The sequence below is a fragment of the Pseudopodoces humilis genome, chromosome 6 (assembly GCF_049639895.1).
Source record: "Pseudopodoces humilis isolate 2021_Gansu_Grassland_sample_001 chromosome 6, ASM4963989v1, whole genome shotgun sequence".
NCBI lineage: Eukaryota > Metazoa > Chordata > Aves > Passeriformes > Paridae > Pseudopodoces > Pseudopodoces humilis.
Window position 1 is genome coordinate 12640813 of NC_142205.1, and position 20824 is coordinate 12661636.

At 39.6% G+C, this 20824-nt stretch overlaps 1 protein-coding gene across 2 annotated transcripts; it reads left to right on the plus strand.

Annotated features, from left to right (window-relative positions):
• The first annotated feature begins 808 nt into the window (after positions 1-808).
• CYTL1 (cytokine like 1) lies at positions 809-3516 on the plus strand. Of its 2 annotated transcripts, none has more exons than XM_088056684.1 (4): positions 809-1054; positions 1164-1208; positions 2532-2660; positions 2869-3516. In XM_088056684.1, exons 1-4 carry the CDS (start codon positions 914-916, stop codon positions 2950-2952), a joined length of 399 nt encoding a protein of 132 aa, XP_087912810.1. In that variant the 5' UTR covers positions 809-913; the 3' UTR covers positions 2953-3516. The 2 variants fall into 2 exon arrangements, with proteins under 2 accessions (XP_087912810.1, XP_005517903.1); XM_005517846.3 differs by having other exon boundaries at positions 810-1057.
• Positions 3517-20824: the final 17308 nt, after the last annotated feature.

Consider the following 20824-nt stretch of genomic DNA (forward strand, 5'->3'; position numbering starts at 1 on the left):
CTCGTTCCAGCCACAGTGTCATGGGTGGGGAACACCCTCCACTAGAGCAGGTTGCTCAGAGTGCAATCCAACCCAGCCTGGAACACTTCTGCAGGTGGGGCATCCACAAATTCTAGAGGCAGCCTGTTTCAGTGCCTCACCAACCTCACAGGAAAGAATTTCTTCCTAATATCTAGTCTAAACCTACTCTCTTTCAGTTTTAAGCCATCCCCTTCATTGTGTCACTACATGCCCTTGCAAAAAGTTCCTCTCTATCTTTCTTGTAGGCTTCCTTCAAGTACTGGAAGGCTGCAATTAGGTCATCCTGAGGTTTTCTCTTCTCCAGGTAGAGCAATGCCAATTCTGTCAGCCTTTCCTCATAGGAGAGGTGCTCCATCCCTTAAATCAACTTGATGCCTCCTCTGGACTCGCTGCAGCAGGTCCATGTCCTTCCTGTGCTGGGGAACTTTGCTTTTTGGAAGGATTTCTCTGTATCTGCAGCCTATGTAGTCCCACAGCTCAAAGCAACGCACGTGCCAAAGCACATACAGGATTAGGATTAGGGCCTATGACACTTTAAGAACCCTGAGAACTTGTTCTTACACATATTCCTATTGTTTGAGATGCTCACTAGGTTGTTTTCTTTCTGGAATGAAAAGAGCCAGTGGTGTTTGTTTTTGTTACCCTCATTCCCTCTTTTGCTGCTCCGGGCAGGAAAGCTCTTGCAGCTCTGCCTCATAGGTTGGCAGGAAATTTAAGACGGCAGTAAGCTGCTGCTCGGACCACCCCCAGACTTTTCTTCCTGTTCGTGCAGGAGACTATTTAATTGAGGACTGATTTGTCCAGCTTACTCATTGGCGCTCAGCAGTACCTACCTAAGCAGAGGGAGTGATTTTTTCCCTCCCTTCCTCCTCTTTTGGACAAAGTCCCCACAATGAAGATGCTGCTGCTCCTGGTTGCTGTGCTCTCTGCTGCCCTGCTAGCCAGTGCAGCCCCTCCAACATGCTACTCGAGGGTGTTGTCTCTGAGCAAGGAAATCACAGAGTCCTTCAAGGAGCTGCAGACCTCCAAAACCGTGGTGAGTCCCCCTGAAAACTGCTCCTGCACAGACACTGCAGGTTGCCACTTGTGACGCAGATTTCTCTAAAAACAAAATTGCAACGAGTCTTTCCTCTTTCCCGCAGGACTCGTGTGTGGAGATGCTGCCCAGGCTGTACTTGGACATCCACGTAAGTTTCCACAATTCTTTCTTACTGTGGTACAGTAAAAGCAGTTAATGAAAAGTGAGAATAACTCTTAATATTATACCCCAGAGGAGTGATTTTAAAGGATTTTTAAAAGTTAAATTAACTAGGTAGATGAGTGACAAAAAAAATTCTCAGTTTGAATGTTACTATGTTATTAAAATCCCTATGGACTTTCTGAGATTTTACTTGATTATAATTTTTAGAATTGGGAAATCAGTATTCTTAACTTATTACCATATGCACACAATTAGTTTGCTGTGACAGCCTTCTCAGAAGTTAAATAAGTGCAACAAAACTTTGAATAATAGTGTAAAAGAAGAAATGTAGAATTAAATTTCTTCACTTAATAAATCTACTTCATTTTATATCCTGAGTAGTTTTGGGCATGTTGTTTTAACAAAAAGCAATGCAGGAATATCTTGTTGTTTTTTTCTCTTTTAAATAGCTACTTATTAAAAAATAAAAAAAGGCTGCCTGAGGATGTGGAAGTGTGATACTGAGAAAAAAAAGCAAGAGTTGTTTCTCAGCTAAGAAAAAATAACCTGCACACACAGTGTCGTAGTGTTCTGCAGTGGGATATTTGATATGTTTTGCTTCCTTTTCCAGTGTTCAACAGAGTAAATAATAAATAGAAAATATCAGGCAAAACAAATTTCTGACACATTTTCCATAAACAACTGCACCAAGTCCTGTAATTCAGGACACTCTAGATCCCAGTTCCAGAGCTTCCAGTGTCTCACATAATGGCAGGGACCAAGAAATATGAGTACAGTGCCTCAGTTTCCCTGGGTTTAAAGTAAAAACTGGGATATATACTTACCTGCTTCACAAGGATGCTGTGAATTTCATGTTGTCTGTGGTTATTTTGATGACAAAAAATCTGAGGTAAAAATTACTTTGAAAAATCAGGACTGGTAGGGTTTCTCCTATTGTACAGGAGCAGAGGAATTGAGTTTGTGAGATCTTCTACTAAATCAAGTGCTCTCTAAAAAGTGAGACAGTGCACCTATTCTGTAGAATACTCCACCTACCACGGGAGCAGATTGATTGTATGGCTGCTGCTGCCTCCTAAAATTTGTGAGAAATAAGCTGGCAGACTAACACTGTATATATGCATTTTTTAAAGCACTTATTTGGACCAAACACCTTTGTTATAAAATATTGATGATTAATTTGCCTGACTAAGGGTTGCATAGATTACATGTACATAGAAGCAGAAATTCAAAGAATTTTGGAAGTGGTGGACGAGAAACATAAGTCAGTATTTGTGCAGGGTTACACAGACCTATTTTGCGTGCTTTGCAGAATTACTGTGTGTTGGCAAAACTCCGTGACTTTGTGGCCTACCCTGGATGTGACAGAGTGGTTGAAGTGAGTGAGCTGAAGGAAAAGGCCCGGAGCCTGTACACCATCTTGATCTCCTACTGCAGAAGGGTAAGTCAGGATGCATCAACAGGGACAGAGTCCCTGCTTTTAGCCCTGCCTGTCTCCACACTGTCCCCTGACCACCAAAACTGGATCAGGCCCAAGCTTCCCACTGTGCTATCTTCTGCCTTCCTCCTTATAAATTTTAGCCTTCTTTTTATTTTTGTTTGTTTGTTTGTTTTAGTTTTCATTTTCATTTTTGGTTTTGTTTCTCCAGGACCTGGTGTTCCTCACTGATGACTGTAATGCTCTGGAAATTCCTATTTCACCTCCCATTGAACACTCCATCACTGAGAGCTAAAAGACAAACCAAAAAAGTTATACCTGGGAAAGTTTCAAGGAGACCAAAAGTCAAAATATGTATATGCAGTCTATAACATTAACAACTGTGATCTTTTTCAAGCACACTAGCAATATAATCTCAGACCTACCCATTTTTCTCTGCCTTGGCAGGAAATGAATTGCATGCCTTGCATACCTACTGAGCTGCTAGGGAACCTACTATTAGGGAGCAGTTTTTCGTTTGGCAAGGTATGGTATTTTAGCTTAGCCAAATATAAAAGTATGTTTTGTTTAAACATCAGAAACTAGATTTTTTATTTTTACTCTTTTATGAATAACTGGACTCATATATACATTCTCTCTTGACTTAGCTGTTTTTCTTTTATTAGATGGGCATGGAAGGGACCATATTTGTTTTCCTTAGAATGTTTGATAAAAGGAGAGTAATGCTGTACCGGCAGATTTCTCTGCCTGTATAGCTCATATATATCTCTTGATAGTTTTTGATGTCAGATTTGTGAGAATAGAGGTGAAATAAAGATGTCTCTGTGGAAAACTAAATAAAAACAATCTTCTAATCCAAGATGCTTGTGTTGCAATATGTCTTTCAAGATCAAGCTGAAAGGTATCATTCTTATAAACTTACTTTTCACAATCACTTACAAGTTGTTTTTCCCAGCATAACCTTTGTTTCCATAGCAATGCAAACCCTGTTGTGTCTGCGTGCTTTGACAATGTAAGTTTCTACTACTGGAATTTTTCTATACTATAAACAATTTGTTTGATGAAATTACTAATTTGTTTTTAATAGTATTTCTGGGTTGTGAGAATGTAAATTCTGAGCCAGAGGCTCAGAAAGCTTATTAACATTTCAGACAGTTTTTGAGATATAACCCATATAGTTGAGCTAGCTGGATTAATTAAACTTCCAGACAGGAATTCCAGTCATGGATGTCTTCAGAATATACAGCACATGAGACTTTCACAACCGACAGCTCTTTGGTGTCAAGAGTAGAAAGCATCTTCCCCATATTCTTGGAAGTAGCTGCTGTTACCTCAGAGAATCCCCTCCTGCCCCCAGTGAAAGTAATTCCTCTCTCTCCAGAATAGTATTTGTTGACCATTCATCTGCAACACTGCCAACCCTGGTGACTTGGTCTCACCATGGTTTATAAAAGCTCCATCTTCCATAACTGGGTGTTTACACTACAATCACAGCTCCTCTACTTGACATCCTGATGGTACAAATCAACAGGTTTGACAACTGTTACGCAAATAAGTGAATAATAAAATTAATTCAAAGTAAAAACAGTGTTGAGGATTGTCACTGTTGGACATGAAATGATTCACACAGACACAGCTCAAAGTGTGATGAAATAAGGAGAACGTTTCTTCTGTTCTTTCAGTATATATAGATTTTCAACAACAACCAGGGATTGGATTGTCAGGTTAGCACCTTCCCAACCACACTGGCTGTGAGAGACATCCATCAAAAGGCATATCTTTAATGGAATGTATAAACATCTATGCTTATAGTTACTTTCCTGGGAAAGTAGCTAGAGATTATGAAAATAATATCAAAAGGACTGATTTTCAGGGCAACAGAGGATGGACAGGAAAGGGTTTTTTCTTTATTGTGGAATCACCTTGTTTGGTTTAAACTGCTAGTCTGATTCTAGCTGTAGAAAATTTGACTGTCCCTTTGAGTCATAGAATAAGGGTAGGAAAATCTGACGCCCAGAGAGGTACAGGGGGAATAAATAAATGAGTAATAAAAAATAAACTCTTCTTTCCATTTTTGTTTGGAAATTTTGTTTGGAAATTTTGTTTGGAAATTTGTTTGGAAATGTTTCAATTTTACATGTACATTCAAGGAATGTGCCTATCAGGTTTTGTAATTCCCTCTTGAAGATTAAGTCTTGTTGTGCTAACCCTATTAATCCTTTAGATGAGCCATTCTGCCCGCAGTGGTTTCACTCAAGTGTCTCTACAAGAACATGGTAGAGAGCAGCAACTCAGCAATTTAATCTAGTTCTGGGCTGAACTCAAAAATGTGCAACAGCTCAGATAGTCCCACTATCTGATTTTCCTACAGGAAAATCATTGCTTAGTTTGCCCTTCAGAATCCTTCTTTCCAAGCCAACAGCCTCTGTACAAGACCCAACACACTTTAGAGATACCAATACCTACTTTTCTGTATCACCTGAACATGCCTAAGGTCAACTCCTTCCACAACAGCCATATTCTGCAATAAGGGCACATCTTAGTATGCTGGCAGGTAGCCTGGTAGCCACAGAAGGAGTGTGTAAGCACTGGCAGATCCCTGGATCAAGGAGAAACACAGGTAGAGTTGAACCATTTGCTGTCAGACTCTGCATTCAAATTTTTGCTCCCTCTAACCAGGGACTGAGACCCCTCCTGGGGAAGCAAGCAGTGCTGGGATAACATCAGCTTCTATTCCATACAAGTACCAAAAACACATCACAACCTCTAAAACTATAAAGCTTTTAGTATCTTCATACAAAGCCAGCCATGGATGAACCCTGCAAAAAAGTGTGGCATGTTCACCAGAGGCCATGGTGCTTACAAAGCTAACCCAGGGACTGGACAGTACACATGGTTGGAAGCTGGCAGCAGAAGCTGTTAACTTTTGGCTGTTTTTTCCACCTCCATATGTCACAGGTTTTAAACACTGGCCTGTTGTAAAGCTTGTATGGTGACTTGGCAAGCAAACTGCAGAGCAAGGTGTTTCCTCCCCTGCAGAAGCCCATCCCACAGAGCCTAGAACCAGACCTTGGGTAAATGTGCAGGTAACTGAGGCGTTTCTGCCCCTGCTTTTGTCCCAGGGACACACACTCTCTGAAATTGGGTACTTGAGGAGGATTTTCCCATGGATTTTCTCAAAACTCCTCCTTTTCTTTATTGAGGCTAATAAGCCTTCCCTAGACATTTTGATGAAACTTGTGATCTTAACTCCAGATTTCTCTCATGATGTTCCCATTCCTTCAATCATCTTCCAAATATATTTTCTCCCATTTCAGGAAATTACTTCTGTGAAGAAAGTGTAACCAAATTTATTTAGTACAAAATAGAAGTCTTTGGAATTGGAAACAGAATAGAAATCCTTGCTTCATTTGCACTGTTTTTGTTGGTAACTTTAGCTTTTCCATGGCTGACAGGGACACGCTCTGCAGTACACTCAGCATGGCTGCCTCCCAGCAGCTCTGTTCTGCAACGGTGCATCCAGCTCTGCAGAAGCTGCAAAAAGCAAGTCAGTGCTTTGGGGACTGTACATACTTGAATGGACTTTAAAAGCCTATCCCAATTTGCAGATGCTGTATATTTTATTCCCAGATTCAGGTTTTTCTGGTTGTTGGTGTGCTTTTACAACAAGTGTATTCCTTATGGATTATCCTGTGACTCTCTCTGCATCTCATATGACATTTTTAATGGAAAGTGTGCTGAGAGCAAAGCTATGCTCTTTCAGTTCACAGTAACCTGTCATTCACACTGTCTTAATAAGATCTGTGATTAGATGAAATCTTTTTATGATCAATGTATTTTTCCAGGTTTTCACAGTTCAGGAGCAAAAAAAACCCCACTCATAAAGAGATATAATCCACTTGTAATTTGACAAGAAAACATCCACTTCTCCCTTTCAGTACAACATTAAGTTTACCAACTTTTTAAGTCCCCAGGTATATAAGGAGCAGTGGAGCCATTCATGTAGCTGAGCATTTCTTCCTGCAACACAGCAGTCCAGACTCATTAGGGCTCTGGCCAAGAGGGCGACTGGATTAAGGACATATTTGTTGTGATTTTCCAACTGGCATCTTGCCTAGTTATTGCAGAATATTACTATAAGCACATCATTAAAAAATGGCACTCAGTTTGTACAGTGATTAGGGAAGAATTGTAGAAAAACAAAGCATCTGTTCTGTTTTCTTGCCTGTTGAAGGAGGTTTGTTGGAAGGAGTGGTCAATCCTAGGAATAGTTTTTCTTTTGCAGACTTCTCTGTCTCTGCAAGAAGCCCCACTAAAGACAAGTCTTAGGACTGCTAAACTCTCCTTTCTATTATATGTAATCCCAAGGTCTTGGATATTGTCTTTGCAAAGCTATTAAAAATATCAATTTCCAATTTTGCTGAAAATTCATAGATCAATTTTACTAGAACCAGCTCCTTTCCCTTCTTTTCTTTTCCAGTCAAATGGGTTTTCCTTAAGTAGGGATTCTGATCACTTAACTCCTCATACATTGGGTTTTGTGAAATCAGGAAGGATGGCAGACATCAAACAAATAATTAGGTCATTTAGGGTGGTGAGGTTCCACTGGATAGAATGTGATTTGCTAGTAATTAAAGTGGTACAAGTATTAGGATATATTTTTCTTTTTTTTTCTTTTTTTTCTTTTTTTTTTATATAAAGGGAAAGCATTAACACAGCATTGAGGAAGAATCTGATATTTTAGGCTGTACACTTTGAGCAGAGCATTGGTTTGTCCAAAAACCAGATTTGGGAGTGCCCATTACACCATTTCCAATGCTTGTGGTGTGTGTAGGTTGCCTTAATAGGATGCTGACCTAGATTTTCCAAAAAAATTCGCTACAGTGCTAAAGTCTGGTAAATAATGTTACCTTGCAAACATTTAATCACTGTACTTGGACCATTATCCACATTAAAATCTTCTCATTTTTGGGCTGTATGGCAGTGCAAGTAAAAATTACAGTGGACAAGCTCCAGCAACTTCATTTGTGCAAGCTTTTGGGTGCACAGTTTTCTTTTGCTATGGCCAGGAACCCTGTGCCGTGCAGAGTAAACAAAGCAGTCTGCAAGGGAACTCTTGGTATCTAAGTCAAAATTCAGAGACAAAGTCCAGAGAAGGGTCATGATCTTATTGTCAAGGGATTTTTCATAGCCTAAGTTTCCTCAGCAGAGGGTAAATGTATATACTGAGATAAATAATATAGCAATGAACAGAAAACCTATCAAAGTATTTATCTTTCTAAGACAAATAACTATATAGAGATATACCCTGAAATTTTGTTTCACATTTGCAGATCTGTAAAGAGGATATGTTCAGATAAGAGGATTTTGAAGCCAGACAGTTGTGGGGGAAAGAAAAATTTCTCTGAAAATGTTTTGCAATAGATTGAAATATATTGACGTTACTTCATGAATATTAAAATCTTACAGAAGAAAAAACCAAAGTTATAGAACAAGAAAGAAACTGGAGATCTCCTACTGCATCCCGTAAGCCCAAGACTAGCCCGGCTGTTAGAGGTCTTTTCTGGTTGAAAAGTTGAATAGTTGGCCTGAAAGACTTTATGAAACAGTTGATCAAGAAAGCCCACAAAAGTTCAAACCAATCCATTCCTGACATTCCTGACCCCCCTTTTTTTACAAAGTTTTACCAGGAACCAAATTTACACTCTCAAAATTTAAATCTTTTTATTTCAGATTTATTCATCACAGAAATGGGGATTGGATTTTTATTTTTTTCTTCGCAACAGATGTTAGTTGAAACACTTCTGTCTCTCTCTCCCTATTCTACAAATCAAATTCTTTCAATCTCTTTTTGTTGATCAGAGATCTAGAACATACTTCTTTTTGTCTTTCTTTTATCTCGATTCACTTGTTTCCCATCTTTTTTGGAGCACAGTGCCTGATGTTAAATATAGACATCCAGCTGAGGCTTTATCAGTGTCAAGTAGTGTAGAAAAAAGATTTATTGGTATTGCCATGAAAACAGTAGATTACAAACGAAAAATTATCTCCAAGTATTTGGAGACTGTTTCACTTTTTTATTTAAATTTTAAGATTAATATAAAAAGTTAGAGTACAAGTTGTCCTTACTGCTCCATAAAAAATAAAATGTTTGGGTGAAAACAGACAAACAAAAACAATGGATAATGAAATACAATAGCTGCTCCTTTTGCTGTCCTGTCCTAACTAGTAATCACTTGCCTTCCTAATCAGAGTGGCTGCAGCCAGGTTGCTTCTTGGAAATGGTCTCTGGTCCATGCCATCCCCTACAACATATCCAAAACTTGTTTGGAAGAGTGACATCTGCCCCAGGTCAGAACTGTTATAACAATTTCCAAGTATAGCCAGCATGCTTCAATACCTGGAATGTTCCTAACACTGAGCAAATAAAAGACTGATTTTGGTGCACAAGGTTTCAGTTGTTCTCCTGGGAGAAGAGCTGTGCTTTTCAAATTGTTATTGCATTTCATATTTTTTTTAGTTCAAACACAAACCCTGTAATAGTGAAGAGAACAGACCCCAGATCTTCCCAGTCTCCTGATGACTTTCTCATTGGATAAGTACCAGATAAATGAGTTAGGAAGGTGTTACACCTGCTAAGAGATAAAGGGAAGCAAAAATATCATTTTAGCAAACCAAGGTCAGACAGAACACTAATGACTTAGAAAGGGGAAAAGGTGTTATTTGAACATCAGAACCTTTTTGGTTGTTTGTTTTTCACTGTTTAATACAGAGGGATCTTTTTCTGTGGTTGCAGAGTTTAAACTTTTTTTTTTCCCCCCCACTGTGAGCTCTCTTTGGTCCATAAGTGCTTGGCTGTTCCTATCTTCTTATGACAGCTAGACAGTCAGAAGATGTGGACTTGGAAAGCACATTGATTATCAAAATTTTTTCCTTGATCAGGACACAGAGGCCAGGTCAAGGAAGAAAAGCAATACACTGAGGCTGTTCTATAGCCTCCCTCCTCTAGTGGATAGGTCCCTAGCCACGTATCCAGGAAATAACTACTTTTGATGCCCCCAAGCAGAACAGTCTGTCTCTTAGTTGCTGTGAAGTATTCTGCTTGCCTTAGTGTCCTCTTCTGAAATTTTAATAATGAGCCATAATTGATTTTTAAAATATTTTTTTAGAAGACCTGCAAGCTCAGTCCTAGACTAAAGCATGTCATGAATACTGTTTGTTCAGCCTTTACACTCCCCATATTGTATAGCCTGGGCCTGACTCACATCCAGCTGGTGCAGTTCAGAGCTGGGGAAGCCATACCTTTCCTCACTTTCTTCTTTTATTCCATTCAAACACTATTGTCTCATTTGCATTAAGTATCTAAATGTGTAATGATGAAGTCCTAGGAGTCTGTCCTGAGCTTTCCCAAGCTTGTACAGATAATAGGAGAAAGTCTATGGCCAAATTATTTGCAGCATGGGGTACATATGTCCTCCCTGAAGCCCTCTTTATTAAAGGTAAATGATGCCATGAAGTGATCCAAGAGAAAGAAAGAATGACACAGCATCACTGTTTGCAGGAGAAGGACAGCTAGGCAAATTTCCACCATGGCCACAAACAGCACGTAGAAGGTCAGAGCCACATCTTCCCCCTCTCCCACACCCCAACTCACTGCTCAGCACTTGTGAGAACAAATGGCTTTATCCAATTGCCTGAGATAAACTTGACATAAACCTTGTCGTTTTGCCACGACTGAGAGTGAAAAATTCTCAGCTGATCCTAAAGGTCATTTGGTCATTTTGGCTGAACAGAGAGCAGACAATGGGGATGGGAATGAGATGAGATGGGAATGATGGGAATGGGGATGAGAAAAACTAAGCAAGAATATCCTGCCTCCTTGTTTTTTTCAAAGAAAGATACTTACATTTCCACAAAACTGTTCTTCTCAGTGCAAATTCATCAGTCTTTCTCCAGTCTCCTGTAATAGCATTTTATCACTTATGTCCTCATAAAGCAGGCTTATGCAGAAGAGAAATTATGCAAATAAAACCATTTCTAATCATCACTGTCTTCAAAGGAGGACAATAAAAAGCTGCTCTCAAAAAAATCTATTGATAAGGATAATTATGCTATTAGGCTTTCCCAGTCATCTCGTCATTCACACAGTAATTGCTTTCAACTTAGAATTTTTTATCAGCATGGCATAAAAATCTGGATAGAGGTGTAGACAGGTGAAGAAAAGATCATGAAGTGTTTTATTTACATTAATTACACCTCATAATACCTCTGACAACTCAGAAAGAGATTATTAAATTCAGGCATTGAGATCTCTAAATAGACTGCTTATTTTGTTATTTAAATGCAGTTTTGAGGATGTGTGTATGAATACTGTAGCACAAACAGCTAGCCTAGAATCAGACAGCAAATTGATGACAGTGACAAAAATAAAACAGATGCCTTTTGAGCTTTCTTCTCCAGCGCTCTGAGCAGTGACTCCAGCACATGTCCTCACACAGTCTGGGTGTGGCTCACTACCAGCATTTTACATGGCAATCAAATAAATTGCTATTTTATTGTTCTTGGCAAGCTTTTGACCAAAGCTAGGTTTGTGGTCCAAATTTAAAATGTATTCTTATTACACGTGCCAGAACCGGTTTGAAGAAATATTTCCTCTGTGTTAAAACTATTGTCAAGCCAAAGAAAGGTCAGCCCATTCTCTGTAATACTCTCACAGTGACTTGCATGGGACTCATGATAATGAAAAACAAAGACCTGATGGTCACAGTAAAATGTACTTAACAAATTGTTTTTTGGGAAGGATATAATCCAGAATTCAGCAGCAAACAATAACTTCAGAAAAGCCATTCCTAAAAAAATGTTCAGATCCTAAAGAATAGTAACAAAGTGCTTAAACTGGATCACCAAAAGCACAGTGATTAATTATTAATGTCTTCAGAAGTCAGTTCTGCAGCCACCACCACTGAGACCATATGATGTGTCTCCATACACATGGCATGTTTAGAGTCAGACATCAAGACAGGCCCCACAGTTCTTCTCTCTTTTACCTGGGCAATCAAACGCAGTTTCATACAATGCCACAGTGCAGCTGATGAAAATCAAGAGTCCAGTCAGGATCAGAGTTGACAAATCTAATTTAAAAATGAGGGAAAGGAATCAGCACATACAAAAGGTGTTCTCTTTGTTATTTTAAGTTAACACTAGTATTTTAAGTGTGATTTCTACTGCCTGTAATATGTTAATGAGAATTTAGGGTAGAGATCAGATCAAGTAGTGGATTCTAGCAAACAGGAAGCTCTAGCAGGCTATCCTGCTAAATAAATATCCTTTTATGCAGTTATGCAGACTAATCAATACCAGGATCCTACACAAATATGCAGTGTAGTTAAAGGCATGTTCTGCCATACTGCAATTGCTGTGGGACCTAGAAGAAAACCTCCCAGGAGGGGATGCACCCACAAACATCCTGTCCCTTCTCCATCACACAAACCCTTGCATGAGTTGGCATTCTGCTAAAACTTACGCAAGGAGCACAAAGGGTCTGCACTGGTCATAGATTTGTTTAAAAAATCTTCATAGTTTTCTATTACTGCTACTTGAAGCAAGTCGATCTGTTAAGTTGTAAGCAACCCTTGTTCACTGCCTGATGGAAAACGGGTGCTGTCTCAGCATCTGAGTCACCGAGCTGGACTCAAAAGAAAAAACACAACAGAAACACTCCTATCAACTTTTGAAACTGTCTGAAGGTTACATAAGTTTTAATAGCCCATTTGCAGTGAAAACAGAGAAGCTGGCAATAATAACTCACACCTTTCATCTCTGTTTTTTTTCTAAGCTTGAGCTCCCCCTTAAAAGACAGTAAGCTGGTTGGTTCAAACAGGTTTTACAATCAGGACTTTGCCATTTCACCATTTTTGCTTTTCATCTGTTAATTTATGACTCAATTCACCAAGTCAGATTGCAAAGTCAGATAGCTGCTGCATGGACTGTTTTTGTCTTCTTCACTCCACTTAGCATCATTGATTTTGAAATCTGCCTCTCTACAGCTGACTCAGGGTTTATTATTAACAATAGCCAGGCAGATTCTGATGCTACTTGATGCTGAAGATAGCTTTGGATAAATTGGAGGAAGATTGCTGTAATACAAGAAAGCATGAGGGTCAACTTTGTAAGTCTGGAGTATGGAGAGTTTATTGACATATTTAATTTCTCTTTGCTGGAAGATCCATGAACTCCAAGAGATAAATTTGTCCCAAACGTGAAGAAAACAGTGCATCTCACAAAAACTGAGTTCATTTGTCCTTTTGATCACTTCCCATAAATCAGCTCCCAAAAATGCTGTTTATTAGTATCCTATTACATAAGTGAAGATGCAGACTGTAAATCTATTCCTCTTGAAATTACATTCCCTGTGCTCCAAACTTTTCATAGAGGATTTCTTTACCGACACTAAAGCAAGAGCACCAAAAGACCTGCCTAGGTGACCAAGGAGATCCTGTCAAAACTCAAATACAAAAATAAAGCTCAAATGAGGTGACACTGGGATCAGAAGACACAGGAGGAATATATGGGCACTGTCTGAGCAACCTGAGACAGGGTTAGACAAATCAAAGTCCATCTGGACATGAATCTGGCAAGGGCTTGTAAGGGGCTCTACAGGTCCCTGTACCCACATTCCACAGCAGCATGGAGTCACTGCTGAAAGAGCAGGAGGCAAAGCTGGAGGCAAAAATACTCACTGCCTTTTTCATCTTCATCTTTACTGATAAGATCTGACTTCAGAAATCTCAGGCCTCAGAGAGTAAGAACATCTGGAGCAAAGAAAACTTACTCTAGGGAGGACAAGAGCTATGTGAGGAACATTAAGGTGATCTGGACCTACTTAAGTCTGTGCAGCCTGAGGGGTTTCACTTGTGAGCTGAAGGTTAGTGTCATTGCAAGGCCACTCTCAACTATTTTTGAAAAGTTGTGGTGTTTGTGGGAGGTTTTGAAGGACCAGAAGAAAGCAAAAGTCATTCCTATCTTTGAGTAGACAAGAAGAATTTGTGGAATTGCAGCTGGTGGACGTAACCTTCATCTCTGAGCAAGTGCTCCTGAAAACTATTTCCAAATGTGTAATGGGAAAGCAGGTGATATGGTTGGTTGGGATTTAAAGGGAAAATCAAATTTAACCAGCCTGATGGACTTCTACAACCAGATAATGAGAACAGTGGGTGAGAGGAAAATAGAGGATTCTGTTTACCTCAACCTCAAAAAGGCTTTCCCATAATATCAAAGATAAACTGGCATACAGCCTAGAAAAAGAAACAGTAAGATGGATTGAAAACCATGGATAAATTGCCCGTTCAAAGGGTTATTATTAGCAGAATGAAGTCCAGTGAGGGACTGGCCACTAGTGACATACCTCAAGGGTTGATGCTGGGGCCAAGAGTTTTGGTCTATTGTACAAGGTCCACACCTGGAAAGAAGTAACTCCAGGCAGAAATGCACAGACCAAGAGTCCAGAAAGAACCTTTGTAGAAAAGGACCTGGAAGTTTTGATGGACACCAGATTAAACACACACCAACAATTCCTAACAATGGCTGCAATGGAAAGAATGCTGCCAACAGGTCAATGGAAGTGATCCTTCCCCTCTGCTTCCACCACTGTGAGAGTGGTCAGACACTGGGACAAGCTGACCAGAGAGATTGAAGAGTTTCCATTTTTGTATATATTTGAAGTGTAACTGGTCAGGGTCCTCAGAAACCTGTTCTAGCTGATTCTACTTTGAGCACATGGGGTGAACAAGACTTTCTGCAAATCTGAACCTTGCTGTTGATTCTGCAATGCCATCCATGTGTTTTCACAGGTACATGCTCCTGATGAGCATCTCTAAGGAATATAGGTTAGTGCAGCTTTACCAAAGCTATTTGAAAGGTTTATTCTGTTCTCAGCAGAGAGAGGATTCCATTGAAAGGTAGTTTATGTAACAGATTCTGCCAGAGCAGTTTTTCTTCTTAAAACATTTTCCTCCAAACTATTAGTTTCTCTGACAGAAGGACTAAATATAGACTTGGTCAGAAGAATAGTTGCAGTCCAATCTATTTAAACAGCTCATGTGGGATTTTCCATTTACAAGAACTCTTTGCTAATTTTTACATTTGCAAATAGCTTTCTGTTAAGTCCCTTTGGAATAGCAGAAACCGTTCCTTCTGTCATAGAAGAGTGGAGGGTGGGGAGACCTGAATGTTGTCTTTATTTGGAGGATAGACATGTTCCTTGAGAATGGAAAAACAAACTAAAAAAAAACCCAATTACTCTTCAAGAGCACAGAGCTGAGCAGCACTTGACAAGGCTCATTCCATGAGCTGCTGCCTTCCCGTGCTCAATCACTTCCCTTTCCCTTCTGTTCTGTGACCATATACTCAGTGCTAGAAATATTCCTCTAGGGAAGACACACTATTTCCTTTTGCCTCCTTTTTAAATTAAATTCCTAATCAAGTCTCAACAAAGAAGAGATTTAAGATATCAAAGGCAGGACCATCACCACCTCTTGACAGTGCAAGATGATGTGAAGAAATGTGAAAAACCTCCTGATGGCCTTAAATCTCACACTGTATCTTTGCCTCAATAAAAGGAACAGTGTGTTGATGTGGTTCCATAGTGAACACAAGGGCTGGATGGCCCACCAAAAAAACGTGTCATCTGTTATCACCTGTTACCACCTTGTTTAATGCCTGTGGGCTCAGCTCAACAAATTAGATAGACAGGTATTCATTAAATCTATATTCAAATGTTATGCTGACTTGGAATGGACTTTAAAACACAGCATAGAATGAGCTAACTGGATATTATAAAGAGTTTTGGAGGAAAATGTGTTCTAGGCAATGTACCCAAGTAAGATGGGCCTATTTTACTTAATCCCCTTATTAAAACTAATTGTTTGTGCTGTTCCAGTAAGAGAATAATAACAGCAAGGTTACATAAGGTGCTCTCCTGAATGATACGATTTTTTTTGTATCTAGGGAAATCAAAGTCTCTTTTTTCAAAGTACATAAATTCTGAGGTCATCCAGGGAGCTATTAACAAGTCAACATTTATGAGTTCTAGAAATACCTTGTAGACCAATAAATTGGAGGAATCATGCAACTGAACCATACTTTGCAGATATGGGCATGAAAAACATTGTTTTAGTAATCCTTTTGAATTCAAGAGATTATTCTGAAGACAAAAGTTACCCAGTACCCCTAAGACCAACTTCCGAAATGTTAAACACACATATACCTTGAACAAGATTGGGTACAAGCATCTCAAGAATTGTATCACAGTAATAGAAGCTGTTAGGAAAGTGTGAATAAAATTGATACCCACTGTAAAAGACTGGAAAAAGCTTAAAAAGATAGAGGCTATTATGTGTCCTACCATTGAGGAAAAAAGTGTAGGAAAGAAATAAGGCATTTACCCAACTGTTACCAAGTCAAGCAGTTTTTATAATCACCAACAGAGATGAGTCCTGCTGTGCCTATCAAATTTACTTGTGGACTAAACAGCGTATCTAGAAAAAAGTTAAGAGATATATTTGCCTCAATTTTAGAAATTTCTGAGACAGGTTTGATTTCTGAAAAGTAGAAATTCTAGCTTTGTATGGGCACATCCAGAAGAACAGAGTAATTCAATGCTTTTACAGAACAAAGGCACCAGCTTTTCTTCCCTCTTCAACTCTTCCCCACTGCAGAAACTTGTGTCAGTTAATTGATGCTGATAAATACTAACTTTTTTAAGGAATACAGGTGCATACATAGATATGTGTACATTTTTTAAATCAATTTTTTTCCTCCAAAACTTACTGTTTGTTACTTTAACTATAAACACAACATCCAATCACCTCAGTGAGCCAGGATCTCACTGAGATTTTTTTCCTGTGGTAAAGACCACAGAGGAAAATAAAACCTTATCACAGCAGAGAAAACAGAAAACAAATGTGCTTTATTCAGCATCACAGGAGGAAAGATCTACACAAGCCAAACAATGAAAAGTCACAGCCAGGGGGCCACCACAACTTCTTGTTTAGTTAATTTCAGAGCTGCTGTTTTGTGTCATCATGTTTATACCCACAAAACCTGGAGTGTTCCTGCTTGTTTTAAGTCTGGTATTCAATGTTCAAAGCTCCACAGTACAACTAGGTCAAAGTCTAAATGAGCCTGGCAATGTCATGACTTAGATGAAGAGAATTAAAAGCTTCATTAAAACAAAGCAAAATGAAGCAAAACAAAGCAAGCAAACTCCAACAAACAAACAAAAAATAACAAAGAAAAAAAAAATCTTTGACCTGTAATCCAGCTAATTGATCCACGTAACACTGAGTAACTTGAAGTTCTGTCAAATCTAACTATAAAGGATAAACTCTGCAACAACTTGCAACAACTAAAGTGAGAACAGTTCACAGGCTCCTGTGAGCCACACAAGTCCTGTCAAACTATTAATCTTGCCTCCACTAATTGGTTTTGACTTGAGATAAGGATGAGGTTAATTCTGCTTTGGAGACAGCAGACTAGTGGCAAGATAGAGAATCCTACTCTAGGAAAGAGAGTGGTTATTGAATGACTGTAGTTCTGCCACTTAAAGTATCCTTTTTATTTCTTATGCAAAAGTGTGACTTGAAAGTGTCCTATTCCAATTACTGATCTTGTGAAATCAGACACTTGTTAAGGACTTCACTTGCTGCATTTCTGAAACTTTTTGATATGCACTGACAGAAAGAGGAAAAGGAAAAGACATGTAATTTATGGATAGCACAGATGATTTCTGGACAAAGCAAAGAAGAGCAGGTTGTGTTAGGAATACCCTTGTGCTAAGCAATGGATGATAGAGATAAAACTTGAGATTGAGAAGTGGGAAGGCTTTTCTAAAAATAAAGATTAGGAGAGATGGAAACCAATTCCAACAATCATCTGTCCAACAAGACAGGGTTAAACTCAGAAAACTGACAGGCTTTCGTGGAAGTGGGTCTGCAAATCTTCTCTGCCTGATGTGTGGAGAAAACAGAAAATGCTCCTACTGGCACTTCTGGGCACGTACGGACCAGCATTGCCTTCCTCCTGTGCCTGACAGTGACTCAGGCCAGGAAGATCTGTGGAGAAACTCTTGTGGACATCACCCTTATCCTGAGTAGCCTTTGAGGATTCAGTCCTGCTTAGGCTGGGCAAAAGTGTCCTCCTGCCTTCAAATGCCCCATTCCCCCTACATACCCATCACACACTATACCAGCTTTGCTCCCTGTTGCTGTGAAGACTCTTAAAAGATTTCTTCCTTTTCTCAAGTGTCTTGCATGGATGTAGGCAAAACCACATGCTTTACAGTAAGAGATGCAAAAATTTCTGTTCTTTAATCACTTGGAGTGTGATGACTCCAGTTCCATGGTCCCATAAAGCATTGCCTTTTGCCTCATGTTTTATGAAATCTTTAAAAAACCCATTCATATAAAAAATGCAACTCACAACAGTATTTCCCTTCCAGGCTTGCTTGGAGCTAATTTTAGATCCAGCCACAAATTCCTGCTAGTTCACAGACATCAGGGATGGTGGGGAGAAATCCTCCATCTGTTCCCTGACTTTCTAGTCATCCCTTTTCTGCCAAAGAAAATGCTACTGATAGAGAGAACCAAAATTTCCCACTACCCCTGCAGACAGGAGAGGCAGAACCCACATGTGTTTGGGATGCTCAGCTGTCAGTCTGGTCTTGTAGGGCCTGTAGCTATTTAATCTCCCCTTCCAAGGATGGAGGGAAGAGCATTATGTGCAAGCTGTCCTGCACCTCCACATCCCATCCCAATGCTCCTCTTTGCACCATCACCCTGCAGAGCACAACTCATGCAGGCTGCTGCAGGACAAACTGTGTTCAAGGGACAGTGATAACAAATACAGAGGTGTTATCCAGCTTTCCAAGAATGCCAGAACAACAACTTCTGTATGCTGATATTTAGTAGTAATGGAACAGATGCATTTTGTTTATCAGCTGGTGTCAGTCCCAAGGAGGCAAATTTGTGCTTGTGATGGACTTAATCACATGCATCCAGCTGATTTTGGTGGGATTTCCCATCAGCCATACTTCAGTACATGTGCAAATGCCCACTGGATCCAGAGCAAACACAAATGACCCTGACACAGCTGAACTCCAACTTCCACCAGCTGCTGAAGACAGCCAAGGAGCAGCTCTGGCTGCAATACAAGCTGGAAAGAGTAAAACCACACGGTGGCTTTGTTCTGTTGTGGCAACACCAGCAGTGAGTAGGCAGGAAGGATGTTGAACAGCTCCCCCTACACACACATGCCTATTCAACATGTGAGTTGGCAAGGTTTCCTAACCCCAACCAGCAACAAAGTCCCACACAGCAACTCACTCACTTCCCTCCACTGGGATGGAAGAGAGAACCAACACAGTAAAAGTGACAAAACTGGTGGGTTGAGATAAAGGCAGTTTAATAGGAAAGCAAAAGTTTTGCATGCAAGCAAAGCAAAAGAATGAGTTCATTCCCTGACTCCAAGGGCAGGCAGGTGTTCAGCCATCCCCTGGAAAGCAGAGCTTCATCACATGTAACAGTGACTTAGGAAGATAAAAGTCATCCCCCCTTCCCACTTCATCCCCCAGTTTATTGCCGACCATGATACCATATGATCTGGAAAATCCTTTGGGTCAGTTGGGGCCAGCTGTCCTGGCTGTGTTCCCTCCCAGCCCCCTGTGCACCCCCTGCCTCTTCACTGGTGGGGTGGGAAAGGCCTTGGCTCTGTGTAAGAACTGCCCAGCAGTAGTTAAAACATCCCTGTGTTACCAACACTCTTTCCATCACAAATCCAAAACACAGCCACACACTAGCTGCTCTGAAGAAAATTAATTCTATCCCAGCCAAAATCAGCACAGGCCACAGTTTTCTGAAAAGAGTATTCCCCACAGAAATATCTTGTGCAGACACAAACACATTTGTGCTACAAGTAGGATAATTTACAAAAAAACAACATGAATAAATCAGACCTGGACACAGAGCTGTCACCCTTGGCAATCCCTTCCTGGTTAATGGAGTTTTAAGAGTGCAAGGATTCTATCTCGGGACTCATTGTCAACACTCCCACCACACCAAATTACCTAGCACCATGGCTGGCTTTCACAGTGATTTTTATTTGGCATATTATATCAAGCAGTAGATCTCTAAATAAGCTATGCTTCTATGGCTGTTCAGCTAGACTTCTGTGAAAACTGAAATTTCCTATTATTCCACTTAGATTTTGCAATCAGAGAAACATGTAATTATTTACCATATAGCCACTCTGTGTTCAGATATTAGTACTTACTTCTATGTAAAACCATAAAAATTCTTTTCCTCTTGTCAGTGTAACATTCTTCCTCCAATTTCTGATAAGACATCATAGCACCTGCTTCACAATACCCTAGATTTGTCATTCAGAAATCTGGTCAGCTTATTTTCAGTGCAAGAGAATAGCTTATTATCTTGCTTTAGGGGATTGTGATTCTATTTTTAATTAAAATAGATTTATTTCCTTCTGTTATCACTAGGTTCAGACTGCATTTTCTCAAAATGGATTCAGGCCAAAAAAAAATGTGGAAACATGCAATGAATCCTATTAAACCTAAAATAGTTGTTTTAGCTGTATTCACTAGCCAGTCTGATTTTGAGGTTTAACCCAGCTCTTGCAAAGAACATCCAGTTCTTTCTACACTATACAATAGATAAGATTGATTCACATTGTTAAAAAAATAACAAAAGGCAAATTCTATTTCATTCTCAGTCATAAGTATGTTTATTTATTTCAATTTGATGAATACATCCTATGGAATTGATCTTTGAAGATGCTCAGAGTTCTCTGTTCTCAGTACTTTTCCCACAGTTCTTAAAGCTTAACTTTTCAATTGCTGAAGAAAGTTCTTTGAAATTGCAAGGATTTGGGCTTTCCCTGAACTTCTTTGTTTGGAGCAGGATGATAAGGATAGTAGAACAGAACAGCACTTTACTCTGATAAGGACAGTAGAACAGAACAGCACAGCCTTGGAGCAGTAGATAAAGGACGGAACTTAGGCAAAGAGGAGTCATGCAAAACACAAGCAGGATGCCAGCTCAGCCCTGCCAGGCTGACAAAGCAGAAGTTATGCAAAACAACAACATTGTGCTTACTCA